General features: G+C 34.8%; 1 protein-coding gene across 2 annotated transcripts in view; it reads right to left on the reverse strand.

Annotated features, from left to right (window-relative positions):
- The window catches only part of Pgm1 (phosphoglucose mutase 1), a 249,861-nt gene that overhangs the window by 66,569 nt on the left and 156,726 nt on the right, over positions 1-26,566 (reverse strand). For both annotated transcript variants that reach the window (XM_090374440.1, XM_090374439.1), the window contains exons 2-4: positions 21,903-22,065; positions 10,977-11,237; positions 2,027-2,217 (exon numbers count right to left, since the gene is read on the reverse strand). In XM_090374440.1, coding sequence (XP_090230566.1) covers positions 2,027-2,217; positions 10,977-11,237; positions 21,903-22,065 — 615 coding nt within the window. The remainder of the gene's footprint in view (positions 1-2,026; positions 2,218-10,976; positions 11,238-21,902; positions 22,066-26,566) is intronic.

Below are 26,566 nucleotides of genomic sequence, written 5' to 3' on the forward strand. Positions count from 1 at the left end.
TCTTCCGATTTCTTGATTGATCGTACTGTTAACTCATTGATTTTATAATGTTTTGCCACTGAGGAGACACTTTCACCATTAGAAATTTCGTCTAATAACTCAATTTTATTCGCTAGTGTCATCACCTTCTTTGATATTTTCACATTTCTCTTTTTATTCGTAGCTATATTTTTGTAGGGGTTAGAAAGAACTTGACCAAAATAAAGTCACTTTCTTCCGTTAACGCACTCGAAAAAGTCTGTTTTACACTGCAAAACGGTAGAGTTATCATTTTTGTAAGCATATCAATTTATAAATTAATAAATTTATTCAATTTATAAACATATCAATTAAAATCAAACGACGAAACCTTCCATGATTAACACATACTGAACAAGGATTAGCGAGAAACATCCACGCTCGTGATTTTTTCACCCCTCTCCCCCCACCCACTGAGCGCTGTTTTGACCAGGACAGATAATTTTAGCCACGCCCATGTTTTTTATGGCGGAAAATATTCACGGCGTTTTAAAATTCACATTTTTTTAGGTTTCATTTTATATTAAATCGGCGATCGCGAATACGCGAATACAGATACCGCGAATAGCGGGGGTTTACTGTACTTGTTGATGTATAATACAATGAATTGTAATTAAATTATAATCAGGATAATTTTCACAAATTTTATCCTTAATTTTCTTTAACGCTCCAACATTTTTACCTGTCGAATTTGCTGCTCCGTCAGTTGTTACGCTGACCATTTTGTTCCATTGTAAATTATATCTTGTTAAGCATTTTTCAACTCTGTTACTGTTAAGCATTTTTCAAATTATACCGTTATAAAAGCGCCCATTGGCTCGCTCCGGTTCGCGCACAATTTCAAATTCTATCTCAATTTGAACAATACAGAGATGATAAAACAATTTACGAGTGGACAAATTCTATAATGTATTACATACACAAATTTATTTTTCAAAAAGGCGTCGCAAAAGGCATAAAATAAGTAAACTTTTTTCGAAAATACCATTAAAGCTCGCGGGCCATAGTTTTCCCAGGCCTGAGCTAGAGAGTAACTGGCACCTGTGTATGCACAAGTTAGTGCCATCACCTGACTTCAGTGTTCTTTGTCATTAAGTACTTCTACTAAATTTTTCCATACAGTTTTGTTTATAATTTAGCACAGCTGGATTCATCTTTGTGAGCTGAACAAGAGAACACACCAGTCAAGTTCTGCACTTATGCAGGTAATTTATTATTTTTATATTATGATTTTTAGCGTTTCTCACCAACCATTGAAGTAAATTATTATTTTTATGTTGAAGATGCAAATAGCCATTCTATGAGCCAGGTCCATTAATCACTAGACAGGGGTGAAAGGCCAAGGACGGTATTACTGTTGGGATAAGCCCCTTAGGATTTGGTAAGTGAAAATGCTGTCTACCAAGGTAACAAAAATAAGGAGCAGAATGAATCCTCCAAACAGTTGGAAGACAACTGGCTGTCATGGTCAAACAATCTACCCCTCCATGACTGGCATAATAGTCCTTTAATTACCAAAAAACACCAAATTCTAAAAACTTTAAGTGCTGCAAAGATAGCAGAGAAATTTCAGAATTATTTTGTATCATCTACTGATTCAATAATTTAAAATTATGGTTCACCAGTTAAAATTGTAACTGGCCTAGAATGATTTCCTGCTGAACCATAATATTGAATTATCAAATCAGATTTGTGGAGATAATAAAGAAATCATTTCCACAAATTATTATTAAATATACACTAAATGCCTTGGGCTGATCTGTAATTCTTGTACTAAAAAAGAACCTAACTAAATCATCCAAATTAGGCCAAAGGCACCTTTTTATTTGTGATCAATGTAAGGAGAATATGGAACCTGTAAAAGTCACTTCTTGTAAAATGTCAGACAAAACTTGGATTCAAAAACCACAAAATAAATCTACAAAAACTCCAATCTCTAAAAGTTACTTGAAATAGTAATTATGAATTATAAATATATGATCAAAAATCAACAAAACAGGTTACAAACCCCATCACCATCAAAGGCTGCACCAAATCCATATTCGCCAGCTTCCATAGCTTTAACTAAGTCTGCAGCATAAGTTAAATTAGGATCAGGATGGTGACCACCAAAATCTTCCAATGGAACACAGTTTACAACACTGTTGGCTGGTGCTCCTAATTCTTCACAAAATATCCTCTTGGCATAAGGTCCAGTTACTAATAAATAAAATTAATAAATGTTTGCAAAAATTTTTGCAACTATTTATGCAAATATTATACTAGTGATATAGTAATGGTATTGGCAAAGTTATAAAAGGAAGTAAGGCAGTAAAGCTAATAACTGTATAGTCATAAAAATAGTGATGTCTCATTACATACATTCACCTTTTTTTTGTATGCAAGTGATAGTTATTTGCCAAAGAAAAGAGCCAGAATTGCAAGTTTCACCTTTTCTCATTAAATGGCGACTTGATTTTTTAAGTAGAATTTTAGGTCTATTACAAGTCAGAGCATAACACAATGCAAGACTAGAGCCACAAACAGCCACTGGTCTATAATAGGGATGGCCAACGAGTCGATTGCGATCTACCAGTTAATCGCGGATTTAATTTTGGGCGATCAAGACAAAATTTTAAATACACAGTCATCCCTTGATTTGTGCACCTTGTGCAATGAAATTTTTGAGATGGTAGATTGCAGCACATTTTGAAGGAAAAAAGTAGATCACATCACAAATTAAGTAGGCCACTCCTGATCTATAATATAGTCTGTTCACAAGATTAAATAGAGATTTTGCTGATATAGCAACTAGGCTAATCATCATTCTTCTCTTTCTTGGTGATTCCCTTCTACTTCTGATTCTCGCATACTCAGGATAACTCGGAAGTTTTTTTTGGCTGGCGCAGCATAAGCCTCAGGCTTCCTTGCACTATGTGGCTAGTAATAATAATAATAATAAAACAATTTGTAAATGAGAAAAGTTGGGCAAATGCATACGTAACACCACATCATAAGTGAAATGCCATTTAACATATCTGATAAAAATACCAGTCATTTTTAACAGAATCAGAAAAAGTGGAGGAATTATAGTTACTAATTTAAAAGAACAATGCCCATGGACATAACTAAAGCAAATATTTTAGTTAAGTTCCAAAATTTAACTGTTTCTGGTTTACTTTTTATTATAAATCAAAATAAGAGATGAACAGATTATTAAATGTCTATAAACAACCCAGAATCAATATCTAAATGACTCTGCATTTGCTCAAAGCACAATTATATTTTTGTACGAAATTATTTCCACCCTTTTAAAGGATGTTTAAGGCTGTCTAAGAAATTTTATATTATTTCGCTCCTTCAGAAAGATCCTGATCCATGGCCGACCGGGCTAGCCGAGTGGGTAAAGTACCTACCCGGCAACCCAAAGGTCGCGGGTTCGATTCCCGCCTCGGGCTTGGATCAAAGTACTGCAAAAACCTTGGGAGGTGCAATATGGCCACAGAAGCCGATGCGCCAACAACTACCAAATCAATCAATCAAACCTGATCCATTCCAAATTTCATTAGAATCTGACAAATAAAAATCATTCTTTTTTCATAATTATATATATTGAAATATCCATATGAAAAATGAATTTATATTATGAAAATGTTAATTTATATCAACATGCAATTAGCCTTCAAATGTACAAAAAAAAGAAATTCTTAGTTCAAGTATGTTCAAGTATCCCCTTTTCTCACGGAAAAGGAGTGGTTTTAAGATTTAAGCCTTTTTTTTTTTTTTTAATTAATCCTATACTGGACACAATAAAAATATAACATTAGCAGGCATGTTTTATGGCCTTTTTTCACTGTTATTATGCTTATACAAAGGCACAAAATAATTCAAAATTGTTCACTTTAATGAAGACAACTTTATTTTCAATATATTATGAACATAATTGCAAAAATTAAATTTTTTTTTTATATTGAAAACATTTTTAAATAAATAAAATCCCCATGTGCTTTAAACGTGCACTTCATACATGTTTTTATAACCCATTTATTAAAGCCTGCACATCATTGTTATGTTCATTGTCAGCAAGCAAAACCTCAATAAACAAGAATTGAGCATGCTTCAGCAGTTGCATAACTGCTGAACGATTTGCATAACGATTCGCTGGTCATGTTTTGGCTCAGTGTATATCTAATATATAGCTTTCATTATTAAAATGAACTAAGAGGATTGGCCAGTAACATGGAGTAAAAAAAAAAAAAACTAAAGTATATCTTGACAGACAGGGCTGTAGCCTTATATGACTAACAGAAACTAGTAGTACCATATGTCAGTGCTGTCTACCTTTTTAGCCCCCCCCCCCCGTTTTTCTCTAAAAAAGTTGGAGGGAATTACAAAAAAAAAAAGAAAAAAAGCCATACCTATATTTGCCAATAATAAAGCATACGTACATACTACTTCTTACATTAAGTAGACTTTCAGAATAATGGCACCTTCGGGGATTCACAATGCCATTATCTTGATTTTTCCTTATCTACAAAGTTTTATTTTTAATATATTTGTTTAAAGCAGAAATAATGAGGTTAAATAAGAAATGGAGAGATTAAGAATGCAATTTTATTACTGCACATAAAAAAACAAACATGTTGACGATCCAATGCATGATACAATGGCACAAGTAATCCTTGCACCAGAAACCCTTATAACAATAAAAATTGTCATGAGTTCCTACCGTTACCCCACTGAACATATGTGGTATGAACTGGAACTTTGATTTTGAGTGAGGCCAGCACGTCTGCAATAAGTAGCTATATTGACCTAAGGAGAAAGAGACCAAAACATCGCCTATCTGTTATCAAAAATTGGTTCCAATGGCATAAGTAGTCCTTGCATATTCTGCCATTAACACACTGGTACTTATGCCCATTCTATTTTATGATCAATGTAAGGAGAATATGGAACCTGTAAAAGTCACTTCCTGTAAAATGTCAGACAAAACTTGCATTCAAGAACCACAAATAAATCTACAAAAACTCCAATCTCTAAATGTGGCTATATTATATCAAGAAATAACATATATCTTGATATATTGTTATTATATCAAGAAATAACAATACATCTTGATATATTGTTATTGTCAAGTTTGTCATTAAGCTTTAATGTTCTCAATTATTCTTCTTTTTTTCTCTCTACAAGGTTTATTAACTTTAGGATCCATAGTGAGGGGTTTTAAATTAAAATAAATGTAAAACAGTGGTATAATTAGCATTAGCAAGGGTGCAAAAAAAGTAAGCCTATATAGCATCAGCCAAACAAAACACACACACACACACACACACACACACACACACACCCCTTCTCATTTCACCCATCCATTCGCTCCAAAAATTTTTCCTGAACATTTTGTTCCAGCAATCAACCACCCGCTAGCTAAAGGCAAACTTCCGCACGTCTATCCTACAACTGTCTTTCCCCAATTTGAATTATGCCATCTCAGGCAATTATTCTGAGCAAGAGGAAGAATTCCATCAGCACTGAGCATGCTCAAACCATTCAAGGCTTTATACAACTCAATCAGATCACCTCACAGGTGCTTAGTCTCCAGACACTGTAATTTGCAAAACTTAAGCTTTTCTTCGTAAGAGCAACCCTTTGTTCCATTCACTAATCTTGTTTGCCCTTCTCTGTACTCGCTCCAGCAGCTCTACATCCTTCTTAAAATGTGGCTTTCAGACCTGAATACAGTACTCAAGATGTGGCCTGACCATTGCCTTATACAAAGGGATAATCACCTCCTTATCCCTGATAAAAAATTCCTGTATATCATTGACAAGACACCATGAGCTACTCTTGCAGACTGTCTGCACTGCTTAGAAAACTTCATATCTGCCTGCACAATTACCCCCAGGTCCTTTTCACTCTCTACCATTGTCAGTGTAGTACCACACCATTGATACGTTACTCTGGGGTTACTGCTTCCGATATGCAGTATTTTACATTTGTTAATGTTAAACTTCAGTTGCCACCTCTCAGCCCATCTGTTCAACTTTTCTAGATCCTGTGCTGTTAATCTTCATATTTTACTCCTTTATTGTGCTGTTCAAGATGTCCGAGGAGCTCTGTAATTCTTCATTATTAGCAATCATAACCCCAGGGTCCTGAGCTGGACATCATCATTCTTCTCTTTCTTGGTGATTCATTCTCTCTCTCTCTCTCTCTCTCTCTCTCTCTCTCTCTCTCTCTCTCTCTCTCTCTCTCAGGAATTTTTTTTTTTTTTGGTGCAGCATAAGCACCAGGTTTCCTTGCACTATATAGCTAATAATAATAATTCAAGTTTGTTCAAGTTCAAGTCATTATCAAAACAGCAATTTACATACAAAAATGTATTTGTTTATTATTGCTATTTGTATTTAAAATATAAAGATTAAAATTAAATTAATTTTTAGTTAAAAATGGATGAAAAGAAAAAGGGAAAGAGTGGAGCCCAAAAAAGAACAATGAAGAAAGCAAAAGAACAAGCAGTCAATAAATTACCTAAATTAGATCATTTCTTTACAAAACACAGTAATGAATTATGTCCAGAAGGTAAAGAAAAGACCAGTATTGAATCGAAAAATGCAGAAAAGAATGTTGCTGGTGTAAATATATCTGTGGATCATTTAAATCAAGCAGGGTCATCTATGAAAACAATTCAACAATAATAGATATGCCTTTGTTGGAAATTAGTGTTGAATGCACTGCACCGTTTATTCCCTCAAGCGATCTTGGAGAATATGTGGAGATAAACATTTCCGATGAAACAAAAAGAAACATGAGTTTGTCGCCTCAGAGACCTAAAGGGACCATTTCCAAGGGATTCTGAACAACAAAATATAAGTTTTTAATGACGCTTACTACTAATAGTCTACTCAATGTATTGTTCAGTTCCTCGTGCTACTCCAGACTACGATATTGGAAAAAAAAAAAAAAAAAAAAAAAAATTCTTTTCAGATTAAAACTCAGTGGTTCTCAACATCATATTGAGGCATGTGCTATACATGAAATGTGGCAAAAAACACAACAATTAATAAAGATCTTGAGGAACAAGTAAGATACAGATCCTCATTTGGAAAATGGTACTAGAACGGTTATTCGGATAACGCTTATTTTGGCTAAAAATTCTTTAGCATTTCGCAGTCATTGGGAAGGATTTTCGGAAGATTACATGGCAATTTTTTATCACAAGTCCATTTAATTTCCTGCTATGATGATGTAATGAAACAAATTATTAATAAGCCATCTGATTCAGTAACTTATTTAAGCCCCACTATCCAAAATGAGTTAATAGAATGTTTAGGTACCAAATTAATAAAAGAAACCAAATTAACCAAAGAAAAGTGTTACACTCAAAATTAATTCAGCACCATTCTATTGACTAATTTTGGATACTACTCAAGATCTCACAAAAAAAAAAAAAAAAAAATCAATTAATTGTTATTGTACGACATGTTCACATAATTGGTGATAAAAATGAAAAATTCAAAGATTTTGAAATTCGTGAAACGTTTTTAGGATTCTATGACATGAATGATCATTCGGCAGAAATTATGATGGATAATAAATGAAAATATTACACAAACTAAATATTCCCACTGAAAAAAAATGTTACTGTCAGGGATATGATGGGGCTAATGCCATGAGTGGGGTTTATAATGGTATGCAGTCACACATTAAAAGGATCCAATCAAATGCAGAGTACATTCATTGTGCAAGTCACAATTTAAATATAGTTATTAATGATAGCGTAAATTGTTTAACCCCTTCCCAGAACAATTTTTTCCTGAAAATGTGCCATAACGGATCGACTTTTTTTATTTTACATATTAGAAGTAGGCACCATGAGAATACTCATTGTATAGTTTGTCTTTTTTATAAATTTTTTAGTAGAAAATACATGGGAGTAATTAACCCATTTGGCTATCCTGAGTTATCTCGTGCATGCCAAAAAAATTGCAAATTATACAGATCTTTTAAATAATTTAGCGCTTGAGCTAAAAGAAAGGAAAAGAAAAACTCTTCACTACTCATTATATAAATTTAATGAATCAAGATGAATCATTTAATGAATGGAATGCACAAGCAGTAACCTCCCACCACAAGCAATAATCGTGAACTAACTACATTCTGACACACGGCCGCCGCAAGTGGATAGGTGAGGTAAGCACCGCTTACGGGCAGCAGTTCAAGAGGGTGCCAAAATATTTTTCGATATAGATTTCTAATTGGTTAATGCTTATTAGTATTCAGCATTTAGGATGGCAAATTTTATTTTGCTTACTGGTGACATATAGGAATGCGAGCTACTGTTCTGACATTGCTGTACAATAAGTAAATATAAGTAAAATGAAAGCCAGTTGTCTGCTGCCAGACATTAGAAAATCCCGAGATTTATCTGGCTAATGCAAAAATGCCCGAGAAAATAAGTTTCAATTCTAAATTTGGAGATATTATTGTTTGCTTCGGGTATTAAAGTTATTCAAATAACTTTTAAAACTAAAAACGAGATATCTCGGGATAATCCATGAAGGGGTTAATAACGTTTCATCATTTTTCGACATTTTCCAAAAAAATTATACAAATTTTGAACATAGTACAAAAAAGATGGGATCTTCTTTCTAAATTTACTGGGGAATCTGAAGTTACATTAAAAAAAACTCAACCCTACTCATTGGTCTGGTAGATTACAGTCTATAACAGCTGTGAAAGTTCGTTTTGCAGATATTATAAAAGCTTTGACAGAAATTAATCTTAAATCAACTATAAAAGCAGACTGAGACAAAGCGCTTAGAATAATGAAGAAAATGATGACATTTGTGCAAAATTAATTATGCTTCAAAAACTGTACAGAAGCATGATATAGAGCTCGAATGTATTTCTGTATTGGATCAAGTCAGTAAAAATTTACAAAACATTCCAAACTCATACAAATTAAATACGAATTGAGAAAATTGCCAAGGAGTTCAGGGTAGTTCCCAAATCTGAAGATAAACGACACAGAACTAAAAGACAGTACGATGCGTCAGGTTTTTTTTTTTTTTTTTTTGATAGAGACAGTTTAAAATCAGTGTTTTTTACTGTTTTCGACAAAATTATAACACAAATTAAAAATCGTTTTGAAAGTATGAAGTTAGTAAAAAATTATTTTGCAATACTAGAACTAAAAAAAAGTCAAATGCTGATATATTAAGTGAGTGTGAAAATCTCAAAAAATATTCATCTGTACTCTCTCTCCCCCCAACTGCCTATTCAATATTGTAATTTAATCACACTTATTAACAAAAATTTATTTTTTATTTGACTTTTTAGAAATTTACTTTGTTATTTTTTACCCTGCCAGTTGCCTCTGCCGGAAGAAGATCATTTAGTAAATTATGAACAATAAAAGATTATAAAAGAAATGCTATTGGTCAAAGTAGACTGTGCAATCTTGCAATATTGGCTATTGAGCATAAATATGCCAGTAAAATGGATTTTATTAATGATTTTGCAAATGTAAAAGCGCTAAAAGTAACATTAACCTTTTTTCGTCAATTTATTAGTTATAGTATAATTTTTTGTTTGTCAAATTGTATTTAATAAGTAGTATCATATTGTAATATTAATTTTCATGTTTTTGATGTTTGTAAAATTATAAAGAAATAAATAAAATACATATTTATGTTATTAAAATGATTCAACATTTTTTTTTACATTATACCTAATTAAAATTTATTTTAATAAAAATAAATGGCCCAAAACAATTTCTTGCCTAAGGGCCCAAAAAACTTAGCTACACCACTGGTTCTATGGGTTTGAAGTTGGACAGTAAATGGATGTTGGCTTGTGGCAGCATGTGTTCGGACCATTTTGAAAGAGAGAACAGGAATTATAGAAGACAATTCAGAAGAACAGTGCCTATAGAATTATCTGTAGAAAAGGCATGCAGCAGAAACAGAAAGTCTATGAGATAGAGTGGAGTTTCTCAATCTAACTCTGAAAAATTTAACAATTATAAAATTGAGTTTAAAAATAAGTTAATTTTTTTTTCAGATGAGTAAATGGAATTTTTTAAAATGTAATATGTATTTCTAATACATATTACAATTTTAAATACATGTCTTGTACATGTATTTTGAGCAAATTTATAAATTTAAGTATAATTAAACAACCACACCTCTTTGCTAATAAAGAGTGATATATATAAAAAAAAAAAAAAAAAAAAAAAAAAAAACTTTCTTTAAGGTAAAATAAATAAATTTTATCCACTGTTTCAAACATTCCTTTTAATAGCTTTTTCTCCCACGGGGGGGGGGGGGGGGGGGAGATCCTTGCTGTTGCTTAAATCTGTTGACCTAGTTAACCCTGACACACTGTATTGAAGTCTTCCTAAGATGTGACTATGGAAGCCATCCATCCACAGTCACTGTCATTTCTAAGTTAATAAAAAGTAAAGATGGCATTTGAAAACTAATGTCTCACATGCTTTAAATGTCTTCACACATTTACAACAATTTATACATTGTTTGTCTCTCTAAAGTTATGCATTACATTCGTCAATTAGCTAGTTTTTCTGGCAATCTTTCCATTGTAAAGAGGATAATCACACCTTAGGTTTTAAAATTATGCAACAAAACTGTTTCGACTACTTATGAATTAGAATAGATATATAATGAAATTACATCTTAGGAGGCCAATGAAAGAACCACGGTGTTCTGAAACGTTTGTATTTCTTGTAATGTTCAGTTATTAAATTTCTAAATCCTGTTATTATGATTTAGTGCAGTGCATATATTAATTATACAAGGAAATTCATATATTTATTTCAATAAGATTTTTAAAAAAAATGGGATTTAACAGCAGAGCATTAAGGTTCCATAGAAATCTACCAAGGCTGTACCACTGAAGAATTAGCAGGTCTGAATTAAAATATTCTCAAGCAAACAAAATATTTTTTAGATAATTACCTCCATGCATAGCATTTATTAAAATTTTAAATGATCCAGAGAGAAGCTCTTTAATAGATGCAAAGTCAAATATTTCTTTCATCATTTCTAAATAATCAGCAACAGAGTCAACCACTTCAACTGTATATGTGGACCCATCAATGGTATAATCTTGTGTGCCTATTTTTGAAAAGTCACATTCTAAATTGGAGCATATGTGATATTCTGAAATGTTCATTGTAAGGCTGTGGATCTGATTAGTCACACCGTCTGGTGCTGGTCCTATTCAAAAGAAAAGACAAAAATACATTAAGTAAGATTTATTTACACTAATACAATAACTACAGTATTTTCAGAAAGCTTACCTTCCTATTAGTAATTAAGGTGCTACTTTTTCTAATCACATTTATTTATTAAAAACTAGGTAAATTTTTAAAGAATACTGAAGCTCTTCTATAAATGCAGATATGCACAGCACAGCAAATTGTAAACTCATTTAAACCTGTTGGTAAAGAATTCACAAAGCTGCAAGATACGTTGAAGAAAATAATACATGAAATATAATACTGCTATTTAATCTGAGCTGAAAAAAGACAAGTTACAAATATCTTTATGCCAAGCCTTAAGCTAAACTAAGTCTTTTTTTTAATATTGCACCTTTATCAAGGACTGGTGGTTGATACTATTGGTATCAACCAGCAGTAAAAACCAAATGGTATTTAAAGAGTTCACACACAAACAGTTCACACTGTATGGACAAACAGAGGAATTTTCACATATGCATTCAAAACTAGTAATATGACATTAAATACAGATGTACAAATGTTTATGGAATCTTAATCTAAGTATATTTTAAAGTTTTCTGCAATGAATTTTGTAAAAAGTTTTGAGAATCAATTATACTGGTATTAAGGAATCTGTATTTGTGAGGCAACATAATTGCAAGTAACAATTGATATATTACAATTTGGACTTTGTGTCATTTCAATCCTTGTTCAAACATAGAATGACCAGATTTTCAGAACCATGTCAAAATGAAATCTGAAGTAGGGGAAGGCATTTCCAGGACTAATCTACAAAAAGCCAACTGATGCAATTTTTATCTCCCTGGCTTTTCTAAGGTGCCTTAATATTTTCATAAAACTACAATATATGGTAGCGGACAAAAAAAACTGCATCAAATTAAAAAGTAACATTTGTAGTGAAATGTATAAGATATTGTTTGATTACACTAATTTTGTTTGTTGCAAAGCAAAAGGTAGCATGTCAGATAATGCTTCTATTGCATCAGACAGTAACTGTAAGGTATTGCACCAGCCGTTTCTATAAATACGGCGTTGGAAGGGTATAAACTCATTAGTATCTTGTTTTGCGGAAGTGCAAGCATGGCTCCATATGTTCAGTTGACACCAAAAAAAAAAAAAGTGTAGCTGTTGCTCTGTCCCAGGAAGGGCTTTCTACGCATGCTATCGCTGATAAAATAGGCTTACACCAGTCAACAGTATCCCAGGTGCTGAAATTAAAGCGTGAAATCTGTTATGTGAAGAGAAGACTTGGATCAGGCCATAAGAGAGTGACTACGCCTTCCTAAGATTGATATTTGAAACGGCTATGCCTTTGTAGTGCTCCTGATAAACTGGACTTTGAGATGGCCTCTGGTGTTGAAACAAGTGCACGAACTATCCAAAGACTGCTTTCAGATTGTGGTCTGCATGCCTATCGGACCAAGAAGAAGCCTTTGTTGACCCAACAAATGAGAAAGAAGTGACTTGCTTGCACTAAAACGGATGTTTTATGGACAAAAGAGCAATGGGACACCATCTTTTCCGACAAATCGAAATTCAATCTGCATGTCTTGGATGGGAAGTGATATGTCAGAAGATGAAAATCGGAGGCATACCATCCTGACTGCATAACACCGACTGTAAAGTTCTCTGCTGGTCAGATGGTCTGGTGATGCATAACAAGCAAAAGGGTGAGGATAATTAAGTTTATTAATGGAACAGTGAATGCAGAAACCTACACTGCTATCTTGGAGGAGTGCCTGAAACCCGTTATTAGGAATTACCACATAGATGTCCAAAACTGCATTTTTCAACAGGACTAGCACCTTGCCACACAGCAAAATTGGTAAGTTTAATGCTATTTAAATTTAATGATGAGTTTGTCTTCTTGTCTCAAAGGCTTACTTAAAACATAACTTATATCAATGTTTTCCCTCATTTTTCTCCCTTAAGGAATAGTCCGGCAACAGTGCAGATTTTAACCCTATTGACAACTGCTGGTACATAATGTCATCTAAAATTGCTCAGAAGCCAACAAGAATCAGCTGCAGGAGAGCATTGTAAGGGTGTGGTACCACGAAATTGGGCAAACATATATCCAGAAGTTGATTAACATTATGCCAAATCATTGCAAGGCTGTAATTGCAGATCGAGGAGGTGTAAGGACCCAGCCTTACAATAATTTAATAAAGTTTGTTAAATATTGGAAGAATTAATTGTGGCGTATATAGTTAGTTTCAGTCATGTATCATTTGTTAAGAAACACTGAAATTCGAAGGTTAGTCCAAACACACCCAGTTAGTTAAATCTCGGTTGTATGGAAAAATTCCTTAAGCGAGTCAGTAAAAGCAATCATAATGGACCGAAACAAATCCCACTTAAGACAGGAGCATATACACTATAGAAAGGGCGCTGAGTGCGGAAGTGGCCCTATTAATAAATTTCACGGTTCGACCTCTAGCAGGTGTGGGCGACGTAGTAATGGGGGGTGAGGTCACAAAGAAAGCCTGAAACACTCTTAGCTGACCGGAACTTACGTTTAATTTCGAGAAATTACCAGTATTTTCCAGATTATCGGAAGTTCGGTCACACTAGGAAAAAGAAAGCACGCCCACGGAAATGAAGGGAGACGAATAGGAGCACGAATGAAAGGATGTGGAAGTCAACGATTGGCCAGGAAGAAAGCGGTGGGAAATTTGAGAGAAAGGAGAGAAGGGAAGAAAAAATTGATACTGATCATTCGGAGAGGAGTTTTTGTGGTGGAAGCAGTCCTGGGGAGATGGAAGCTGTAGTGGGAGAATTGATTATAAGAATTTTTTTTTTGTGAAAGTCTAGAGTCGGAAGTATCGTTCCCTTGAAGAAGTTAATGCAGTCAATGGAGGAAGAATGGTGAAACACCCTAGAGGCAAATTTCTCGATTGAGCAGTTGAGTGACTAGTCGACCCGGAAGGTATCCCAGTCCTCGGACGCAACGCAGATGGAGGAAGAAAGGAGATAAGATCCGGTATTATCTTCAGCCGTGCAGTACCCGGTAGAGAAACCCAGGATAGATTACTGTGTTCCCCGGATGAGCAACCTTTCGCTTTCCAGTCCTCACCCCGAACAGATAGGAAGAGAGACCGAGCAGGGAGGAATACCAGACCATTGCGTAAGTGTTAGAATAAGTACTGAGAATATAATTTGTAAAAAAAAAGGGGAACTAATTTAATAATGAAAAGGACTCTAGGAGGACGCTATAAGTTTTAAGAGAGAATGTCAAAGTACTAAAAATATATACATATATATTTGAACGAGTGTAATACTTAAGGAGTGATAATTTGATTTAGTATAGAGATCAGAGTAATGCAATTTAAGAGTAAGTTAATCTGTAGTAGGAAGTAAAAATTTTGTCCTTGAATTATTGTGAATGTTAAATTGCTGTGAGTATGACTTATTTGGGGTAGAAAATGATTAAACAGGTAAACAATTAAATGAGCATCTAGCCCTAATTGTGAAATAGTGGATTAATTGAACGGAAAGGTAACTAAGTAAATTGGTTGGATATTGTTGACTGTTGACATGTTTGCAAGTAAGGATTCTGGAATGAATATACATGTATTTCCTAATAAGTTGGGAAACGAGCACTTATGAAATTATATTTTGTCTGTTCATTGGCTGATGGTGGTTTATTGACTTACATGGACTGTTAAGGAGCAAAGAGACAGATTGTGCATTGTGAGGGGTAATAAATGCCCGGACCTACTGAAATCTTTGTAGAGCAACATGAAGAGACACAGTGATATATATGTAGATATATATAAGTATTAGGATTTAGTAGTTCTTTTGATAACAAGGTTGACTGTAAATTACAAGATATATACACATTTAAAAATTAGTAAAATAACAAGTGTCAAACTAAATACTGTATTCTGTTAAAGGTTATTGTAATTTTCTTATATATAATATGACAATAAAAAACAAATTTGTATATTCTACATTCTTGTGTGTGTGTCTGTCATTTCTAAACTCAGCCAGTCCAGTGGAAGAATACCTTAATATATTAGGGGTCCCCGTGAGTCTGGGAATTTTCTGAAATCAATCAAGTCAGGTGTAAAAGTGGGAGGGGTTAAAATAAGGGGATATAAAAAAAATATAACATAATATAATATAATTGTAGGAATCTTTGAGGAATAGGATTTTAAGAAGTAATAAAAATAGTTTCTTACCCCGCCCCCCACAGAGGAATAACAAAATATTGAGGACTTATTTTGCTGATTTACAGTACATTTAAAAGAGTAAGAGATTACCTCAATCTTTTGCGTAGAATGCTTCCAGTCAATTCTCTCCAAATATAACAAATAAAATAATTTAATGAATTCTTTCATTCATAGAGATATGACTGATTTGACATGCAACAGAATCGAAAGACGAGAGCCCCACCCGACCCCAAAACACATTAAACCAACTCAGCAAGACTATTAGTGTGAGAAGACATTGTGTCAGAATAATAATTAAAATCGGGAAACCGCTCACGAGAATAAATAATTAAAATCACAATTAAAAATTTGGATAAACACACAAATTAAAAAAAAATTCACAGTATTTTCCTTCCTTAAGCAGACAACGCTTTTCAACTGATTGCAGTGTTCACAGGACGGAAATATCATCCTCTTTTACTAATCTCATTTACAGTACATAATACTAATATTACGTTAACTTGTCATTTCTGTTTGTACACAAATGTAATAAAATGTATGTTTGGTTGTCATGATTGCTATTTGCATGATTTCTCATATTTCCATTAATTACGCATCTTACCCTTTGGGAAGATATTTATGGTAATTAGGTAATCAGATGGAGTCTTTTTATTGGATTTCATTCACAGAGATATATATCCCATCTAACAAATGCATTTCAAACATTTCTGCAGTCCATAATGCAGCGCAAAACACATTTGCAAAATTTACAAGTGATGCAGTTTTTTTGTCTGCCACCGTATGTATACACGTAATTTTGTTTTTGCTTCAAATAAGGTTTTCAATCAAGTGTAGAAATACAAAAATCTTAATATAGATACAATTAAAACATTTTATATAACAAAACTAACTTTGGAAGTCAGTTTTAAGGGAGTCAGTAAGTACATATGGGAACCTACGGGTGAGGAGACTAAATCCCCCCACCCCAAGAACATTGTTCTATATTATTTTTCTCAGAATGTGAACCGAACAAGATCTAGACCTGGCTGCATTTAATACAGTATTGCTGTCATGGAATTTGTATTCAAATTGTATAGCACAAGTATTTGTAAAAGAATAAGAGAAGTTTACCTCAATATGATACGTAGAGCACTTCTGTCTGATACTCTCCAGAAATTAAAACAATTTAAAAAAATCAAAAATCTTACGTTACAGTAAGAAATAATTAACAATAATTAAAAATCAATTTTAATGCAATTAAAAATTAAGTAAAAAATTAATAATTAACGAAAAATTCAAAATGATTTTCCTTCCTGAAGCTGACTATGCTTTTCAACCGCATGTTGTGATCACAGGAATGAAAATTAATGAATAGGGGTGAGCATGGAAATTAAATAGGGATTATTTGTCTTCACGAATGCGCGTAAAGGACCACGAGTTGGAGATTAGATATGGCCGGCGAACATTAACAGAATTCTCATGTAATTTAATTTCGACGGTTTCTGCAATTAATAGTCTCGTATAATTAAGTTGGACACTAAGTATTTTGGCCTCGTTAAACAAAAAAGTACATTTTTCATTAATGGCATGAAAGGCTAATTCTGATGCTGCTGAACGAGAAGCATGAACTGAGGCTGCATGTTGATTAACACAAATTCAGAGGAAACCGAGTAGAACCCCGATAAGACAAGTTACAATCACCGCAAAAAATGTATACTAGGTCATTTATTTGTGTTGCAAATGAGGAAAGGACTGAGCAATTGTTCAGTATAGTGTGTAATTTCCATATTGGCCTGGTTACAATTTTAAATTCAGTATCTTTAAAGAATTTGTTAAGTTGTTTGTGCCACTGTTCAACATATAGCCCAAGTATGAAAAAGATGAAGTCCTCAAAAAGGCATTGGTCTCTCAAACTGTAAGGCTACCAGAATGAATTGCCTTATTCTACATTACTGATATGTAACACTTCACTAAAAAGAGAAATATAAAAATATAATATTACTTATTGTTGTGCGATGCCAGTTAAAAGTGGTACACCTTCAAATGATTCCTGGATGTCATTTCTGATGATGCAGAAGTTGAAAATTCAGTAATATTTTTCACTGGATTGTATTTTTGTTTATAAGATTTTTTTGTTTTACAATAAAGACTCCAGGCAAGTCAACTTGTAAACAGTTACAACTTGGAGAATCGCTTTCAATGATTTTGCTCTTCTGTGCCATTCATATTAAAAAAAAAATGCTTACTTTCAACACTGATATAATGTGAAGGCATTAGAAAACAAAGGATTGAAGTCTTCTGAGTATCATACGTGATCATATTTTTTTTAAAGAACAGTAGTACCTGTTTTTTCTTAGTGTGGTTAAGAAGAACATGTAACAAGCGCATGAGAAAAATTGGCAGTACTTTTAACTCTTCAGTGGAATTCAGTTCAGTAAAAAAAAAAAAGACATCGATTTTGAAGAACCAGCAACGAGGGCCATGTTAACATGGAAGCCACTGACAGTTGCTCTGCAGTGGAAATTTTACTCATGTTTTCTTTCTTTCTTTCTTTCTCTTCAATACTTAATGTCATACATACTTTGCACTGATCTTTGTTATCAAGATGTTCTTTTTTTGATTAATGCTCATTTCTTCAAATATTCTTCCATTTAAACATATTCATGCATAAGAATTTTATTGAATGAGGAGAAAATAAGGTATTCCATGCTTTATTTTATTGATAATTATAAAATTTAAGTCTTCTGAAGTCATTCTTTCACAGCATCAGGAAAAACACACAAACACCTGTCCACCTCTAACAATTTATTACGTTCTTCCCCTTCAATTCATTCAAACCACTCACTTTCACAACATCACACAGAGGTTTGTTCCAACAATCAACTACCCTCCAGCTGAAAGCAAATTTCTGCATAACTATTCCGCAATCACTTTTCCTCAAATTTAAATTTATGTCCCCTTACATGTGCTGTCTAAGCAAGAGTAAGAATTCCATTAGCATTTGCTTATTAAATCCATTCCAAGCTTTAAACATATTAATCAGATCTCCTCGCAGGAGCTAGTCTCCAGATGTTACAATTTCCAGAACAATTTATCCTTCTTGGTAAGATTATCCTTTTGTTGCCTTCAATAATCTTCCTGCTCTTCTCTACACCTGTTCCAACAAATCCATTTCTTTTGTAAAAATAAGGTTTCCAGACCTATATGCAATACTAAAGATGTGGCTTAACAATTGCCTTATAAAACAGCATAATCACATCCTTATTCCTTGCTGGCAAACTCCATAAGCTGTCCAAGTAGCCTGTCTGCACTGTTCAGAACTTTAGGTCTTACTGCACAATTATCCCCAAGTTCTTTTTCAATTTCCACTAAATTGAGTGTGGGTAGTGGAAAATTCACTAAACAGCAGGTATGTTATTTTTGGATTACTGATATCCATATGGTAACTTGCATTTCAGTATAAACTTCAAATCGCCTCTTCTGCCTAATTTTCTATATCTTGTTTAAGCGGAATATTCTGATTACTGTCAACCCTGCCCATTAACCCAACATTACTGCCAACTACAAGCGTTTGCTGTTAATACAACAGAACAGATAATTTCTACTTCCCTGAATTGTATTAAGTTATATATGTTATGGGTAAACACAAAAAAAAAACTGGGTTTACGGAAAAGTGACCCCTGCATTTCGCCTCGCCTCCGGCACATTTTGCCCCCAGTAGATAATGAGTAGGCTACAGAAATGTAAATACTGTACAGTCAACTCTCGATAACTCGAATTTTTATTGAAGTCCCAGCCCCTTTAGTGGAGATTCCATGTTAAACTCTCTCGATTACTCGAACTGAACTTCCGATAACTAACTTTTCCGAACAAATTTTCAAAATTACATTCGTGTACAAATTGTCACGTAGCTTTTAAACTAATTTCTCTCCTTTTGTATGTTTTCAGGGTTCTCTTTCCATTGTGAAAGGATTAACTGGAACTGTTAATCCTTTCACAATGGAAAGAATACATACTCGACCACGAGGACGATAGTCACGTGGTTAGTAACGGACATGGGGGAGAGAACAGTGACTAATCTTATAGGAGTCTTTTCATTAACAAGTGAATCTTGTTCTGATTTGTCTAAATTCAAACAATAAAAGTTCCTGCATCTGGCTCGCCTCACATTTCGTGGCACAGTCTCCAGCGCGCATTTGCTGTTTTCGCCGCCTCCACAGAGAAGTAAGATACAGAGTGGACTCTTGCTCAATTCAAAAACGTTCTACCTGCAAAGGGCGTGTTTGGACAGAGGGTTTGGAAGGCCCAGTTGTGAAAGTCTTAACTAAACATAACCATGCAGCTCAAGCTGCAAGGTCGGAAGCATTGCAATTGATTGGTCAAATATGGCAACATGCAACAACCACGAACGAACGGCCACAGCAAATTGTTGCATCAGTTATTGAAGAGGCTCATGCCAATGTCACAGTATTACTTTCTAAAAAGGATTCACTTAAACGAACCATTTGTCATGTTTGATGCAACAATGGTACTCCTGCTTTACCGAGCAATCTCCAGGACCTAGTAATTCCACAAAATTATCAAGAAATTATTATCGATGGCAATGTACAACAGTTTTTAATTATATTATAAATCAACAGGGATTACCTTTATTTTAGATATAGGAAGCTTCTTTTCCAACTCTCCTAGTCCAACTCACTAATAATTCTTGAGGATGGCGATATCAATGATTAATTGTGAGTTGCTCTATTCCTGTGAACATGACGCCCGAAAAGTTCTAGTCCGTCTTAAGGAATGTAGAGAATAATCTCCCCCCCCCATATCCAATTTTATTAGACCCCTAAATTTAACTCTAAAGTCCAGCCACAGGACCAAAAGAAATAATCTGTCCATATTTATTAAACAGTTTAGACCTTCAAAAATCTAATTTTATGCCAATCCACATAATGGTTTCCTTGCTGCCAGAGGTATGGTGTTTGAAGACAGAAGTCTTGAGCGCTCATTGTTGAGACCGCACGGTCTGAACACTACAGTTCTGACAGTGGGGAAGATGTCCCATCTGTTTTGCAAAATTGATATCGCCATCCTCAAGAATTATTAGCAAGTTGGACTAGGAGAGTTGGAAAAGAAGCTTCCTATATCTAAAATAAAGGTAATCCCTGTTGATTTATAATATAATAGAATATAGGAATTATCGAGCACTTAATAGCTCTCAATTATCAAATCTATTAAACAGTTTTTAATGTATGATTCTCAGGATGAACTGCTCCCGGGTCGCATGCTTATTTTTTCCCCTAGTAACAATCTTCAGTTATTGGCGCGTAGCCAGGAGTGGTTTTCTGATGGAACAAGAAGTATACTTCAATTTCTGCTAGAATCAAAAGAATAGTCCAAGATTTTCAAAATCGTAATGTGTTTGATTACCTTAGAGGCATTGCATACAACTTCGAGTTTTAAACAATAATAATGTGCATTTATTCTATGATTGATTACCTTTGATTTGATTACCTTTAATTGATTCATTCTATTAAAACAAAATAAATTAGAATTAATAAAAAAAATAGGTGTATTATTTACATTTCTATAGTCTATTCATTATCTACTGGGGGCGAAATGTTCCGGGGTAGAAATGCAAGGGGCAACTTTTCCAGATCCCAAAAACTGTATGTAGAAAGTGTGATGCAGACAGCAGATATATTAATGGAGGTGAAAATCATGTTAGCCAATGTAATCAGATCAAGAATACTGCTTTCTCTTGTTGCCTGTATAACATTCTGGCATAGAAAACGCTTGTCCAGTAAATGTAGAAATTTTTTGCAATTGAGCAAGTGAAAAAGTTTAAGCTTTTGGATCCCCAGTAATTTACCAATTTTTAAAGAATTGTGTTCCAAGCAGTTGAAGTAAATATTTCTGCATCTAAAAAAAAAAAAAAAAAAAAAAAAACACAACTTGATCGCTCACAGCCTCTCCATCATTAAAAAGTGACCATCCAATTCAGCTTTTAACTTTAAACTGTCCAACCTCAATCCTAGCCCCTAGCATGCAATTTATTCCAATTATCTACAATGTGTTGCCTGATGGTAAACGTCATGAGATCTGACCTCTTACTCCTCAAAGTTTTATATTTGAGTTCCTTCATTCTCTCTTCAACCACTGAAAATATACTTCTCTCATTCACTTTACCGATTCCCTTTAGGGCCTTAGATATCTCAATATTTAATAGGGAAAAGATGGAAACTCCATATATTGAAAGGAAAAATGTATGTTAAAACTAGGTAACCAAAATAGTTTTGGAACACAAAAGAGCCAGAAGTAGGCTCAAAATGACCTGCTGAATTTGTTTAATAAACTACATGAAGGTGCCCAACTTGGACGGCTCCACTGGTATTCATTAGAACTGTATAATGACCATAGAAGTCTTATTACAATCATATTTATATGTTTGGTATAATATCTATTAATAATGAAAACAGCAGAAGGTAAATTACCTCCATTAGAGATGTTAAACTTTATTCCAAAATCACCCTCTGGCCCACCAGGATTGTGACTTGCTGTAAGGATTATTCCACCAGCAGTAGATCGTTTTCGGATAATACAAGATACTGCAGGAGTAGACAAGATGCCATTTTGACCAACTATCAGTTTTTTTACCTGTAATAAACAATCAGAAAAGCAAGGTCTGTTTATAAGAGAGAGCACACACAATCTAAATTCTTTATCCGGTTATAAAGCTCAAAGAAAATATTACATTTTTATTTTATATAATCTACATTTATATATAGGCCATTTCCTACACTTTTATTTTTTTTGGATAATTATGGCAAACAAAACAAAGAATTATAACCGGAACTGGGTTGTTTTGAAATTTGTGCCAAAGCCTAAATACTCCAAGAAGGGTTGCAGGAATTTAACACATTCACTGCTTCCTGAATACAAATATACAGCTTTGGGTTCTAAAAGTAGGATGGGAAACCATCCTACTTTTAGAACCTTTTTTGTCAAGCAACCTTCATGGGAGGCTAATTAATTCAGTCGTAGTGAGAAGTAAGTCCAAATCTGTGTCTACCCTTTCCAATCCAGAGTGACTCAATACCATGGTTTCCAAATCCTGGGTTGAAACCATCATTTGAAAAGCCATTAGTGAAGTGTCAAAGTGAACTGTGTGTCAGAATAGATCCCATGTGCAGCAAATACAAGTATTTGCTTTGTGCATATGAAGAATTTAACTCCTGGGAATAAGTTTTTTTTTTGGAAAATTTTGCCATCTTCATGATTTACTGAATTTTACATATACTTCTACTGTTTACTTTTTAAGAATTCCAGGTATCCAAAATTGATCTGGTCTTCTGTAATTTAAACATTAACAATATCAAGTATGGATAAAAACAGATTCCAATAATATTCGAAGAATACCTTCACACCCTCAAGTAGAAACTCCTGGCACTCAGCAAGAGACTTCACTGATACATTGAGAGTGGCCAGAGGAAAACAGATAAGGGGATATTTGATGAAAATCAGAGAGCTTTCTACTGGAAAATCAGACAAGAGGAGAAGGAAGGCAACATACCCCCCTCCCCACAACCAGAAGGCACTTGAGGAGTTTCTGGGGCAAACTGTGCAGCAGCAAAGTTAATCATAATGGCTGTGCCCCCAGGATAGATCTTGAATGGAAGAAAACCAAGGACATACAAGAGATGAAAGAATGGGAGATTCAAGAGGAAGAAGTACAACAGTCCATCAGGAAATTTCACAACTACTGGTACAAGAAGTTCAGCTGCACACACAGGCACATAGCAGAGCAGTTCACCCAGATAAGGCACCCTGACACAATCACAGAGGCTGACTCAAGGAATCAGCTACCTGAAGGTTAAGGACAAAGACAGCACAAACCCAGCAAAGTACAGACCAACCACCTGTCTCCCAACAATGTACAAGATCCTGACAAGCTGCATAACTAAGAATATCAACCAAGTTGGAGGACCAGAATGTCATGGCCAAGCAGAAATTTACCATTGACACTGCAGTTATGGAGCAAGCCTAAAGAAGTACCACAACCTACTGTACACTGCCTACATAGACTATTGCAAGGCCTTTGACACAGAGATCCACAGCTGGACCACTGAACATCTACAAAGTCAACCCAACACTGACACACTTCCTAGAAGCATCCATAGCAAAATGGAGGAACATCAATATTGAGAACATCATGACCAGACCAATACCCATCAAAAGAGGAATCTTTCAGGGTTGGTTGGTTGGTTTTTTTTTTTTTTAGGAGCATTAGCAACCAAGGCCATATTGCTCCGGGATATGCGGTGGTCATTCCCTGACCTTTCCGCATCCTCCGTATTTGGTGGTGACAGGCTCGAACCCCGGTCTAATCAAGAAGCGTGTGCTACGCACTGCTGCTCCTTCCCACCTGGCTACGGAGGCACCGAATCTTTCAGAGTGATATGCCCTGAGCCCACTATGATTATGTCTAGCACTCAACCCACTATCCACCAGCTCAATAACAACAAGTACAGATATACTCTAAAAGAAGTGAGGAATAACCTACACACCCTCTCACCTGCTGTACACAGATAACATCAAACGCTATGTCACAACCAAGAATCAACTCCAGTAGCTACTCTGGATCACTGAAGAGTTCAGCACTGACATCAGGATGCAATTTGGAGCAGACAAATGCAAGAACGTAGAATGCATCAAGGACATCCAGTCAGACAAAACTACCAGCTGAAGACCTGTGAATAAACTGAGACCATGACAGAGGGAGAGACTTACAAATATCTGGGGATGACGCAGGCCCACCAGTTAGAACACAAGGAGATCAAGGCCCGTCTGACTGAAAAATAGCATCAGAGACTGAGAATCCTGCTAAAATCAAAGCTGAATGGTTGGAACATGGTCACAACCATAAACATCCACGTGGTTCCAGTACTGACTTACTCCTTTGGAATCATAGATTGGACCAACAGCAAGTTGGAGGAGATTATAAGATTGACCAGGATAAGTATGATGAAAATCCACCAATGCGACCCAAAATCAGCCAATGAGACTGAACATAGCCTGGAAAGGAGCGAGGGGGAATGATTGACATCATTGAACAAGAAAAGAAGATGATTAAGAAAAGAAGATGATTAAGAACCTGTGGGATTACTTACAGGAAAACACAGTACCAATCTACCAAGCCTTAAGAAAGATAGGCACACAGCACTCAACAAGACCCCACTCATACAGACAGAACATGGGTGAATAAGACGCTCCATGGCAGACACTACAATGATCTCCATCAAGACTACATAGATAAGATGGCATCCAATGCATGGCTCAAGAATGAGAAGCTCTTCTCCAAGACCGAAGGATTCATTCTCGCCATCCAAGACCAAGCAATCAAACACCAGGAAGTATAGGTAATACATCGCCAAGGATCCTTAGTGACAGATGATACATATCAATGATGCCACCTGGCCCCAGAAACAATTCAGCACATCACTGCAGGCTGTAGGTTGATCGTCCAGATGGAGTACAATCACAGAAGTGGCCAGGAGAATACATCAGAAGCAAGTGCAAAAATATCAACTAATCAAAGAAAGTTTACTGTATTACAAGTATGAGCCTCAGGCCATACTAGAGACCGGTACTCAGACTTTGGGACCATGCCAAAATAAGGCAAGACAATCCCATACAACCAGACAAAACCCTGATTGACAAGAAGGAAATGGCTACCTACCCAATTGACACAGTGATGCCCAACACCAGCAACCTCCAGAAAACATATGAGGAAAAGATCAGGAAGTACACAGACCAAAGACAGAAAGTCAAAGATATGTGGCATATGAAACAAGTAATGACCATCCCAATCATGGTGCCAAAGAGCCTTCGTAAGAACTTAGCGGCAACAGGCCTAACAGAAAACCGCGATGCTGAACACCTGTGGGATAGTAAGAGAGCTCCTTGCCCAACAGTAATAATATTAATAGTAACTGGACACAACCAATCACCCCACGCACTTGGTACCTACACCTGTTATTGGGCAGAAAATATCCCATAAAGGAGAAAAGTTTATAATAACAGCCCTAAGGATATAGACTGATGATTTATTACAAAAGTGTGAAATTTGTGGGCAACAATTTGAAACTGCAAAGCGCTGTCAGGTCAGGAGCACTACTCTTTGTAGATTGGATGGTTAGTTAATGTTTTTATGATACAACATCAAAGTCTGTATTGCACCAAAACTAATCACCCCCAAGTAAAGTGATAGCATATATCTATATTTTTGAACGGAATTTTTTTTTTTTTTTTTTTTTTTTTTTATCACCATGGCACATATAAAAAATTTTTGTTGGTTATACTGTGTTATAAATTGGTTGCTTTCAAAAATTTAAAGACTTGTTACTTGCTCTTTCTTTCTTTCTTTTCCATAATGTTTTTAGAATGATCAGTGGGCTGTTATCCTATAGTCTGAAAAGACATCTGCCTAGGACCCAGTCAGAGGAGGGGGGCCCCCAAAATAACTTTCAAAAATTCATTGCTGTTTTTCACTAATATTTTTAAGTGATTTTTATCAGAAACTGAACTTTCTACCTGCCAAGGTCAATGAACTTTACTCAAAGATTAATTTGAAAATTAAAATTTTTTAAAAATGGTTTTATTGATTTTGATGAAATTTTATATTTATTTCTTCCTTAAATAGTTGAGTTAATTGAAAAAATAAAGACTGCCTTGTATTTAACTGCCGCTTCTGGCACCATTATGTTTAAGGCAGCCACGATCTTATCAACCGGTCTTGAGTGAATGTCCAAGCAGAACTGAGGTGCAGAAGAATAATTTGGCAGTTTTTGATTTTAATGAGTGCAAGAAACCTAAATGAACGAGTATAAAAAACATAAACGAGTGTACATTAAACATTGAGTGACAGAAGAAACAGAGCTGAACTTTTTCAAAAAGAACATTTCAACTTAAATATCATAGGAATTTTATTTTGTTTTTAGAATATTCATTTTTATTGTTTTATATTAACAAATACAGTGTATACCCGATATACAGCAATAAACTCATGGTTTCCATTTGTTTCTTTGAATGGAATTTGGGGCTCCCAAATTCCATTTTGCCTTGGGTCCCATGAAGGTATAACATGCCACTGAGGATG

This window comes from Mastigoproctus giganteus, chromosome 5 (assembly GCF_048544385.1).
Source record: "Mastigoproctus giganteus isolate SK-2022 chromosome 5, ASM4854438v1, whole genome shotgun sequence".
NCBI lineage: Eukaryota > Metazoa > Arthropoda > Arachnida > Uropygi > Thelyphonidae > Mastigoproctus > Mastigoproctus giganteus.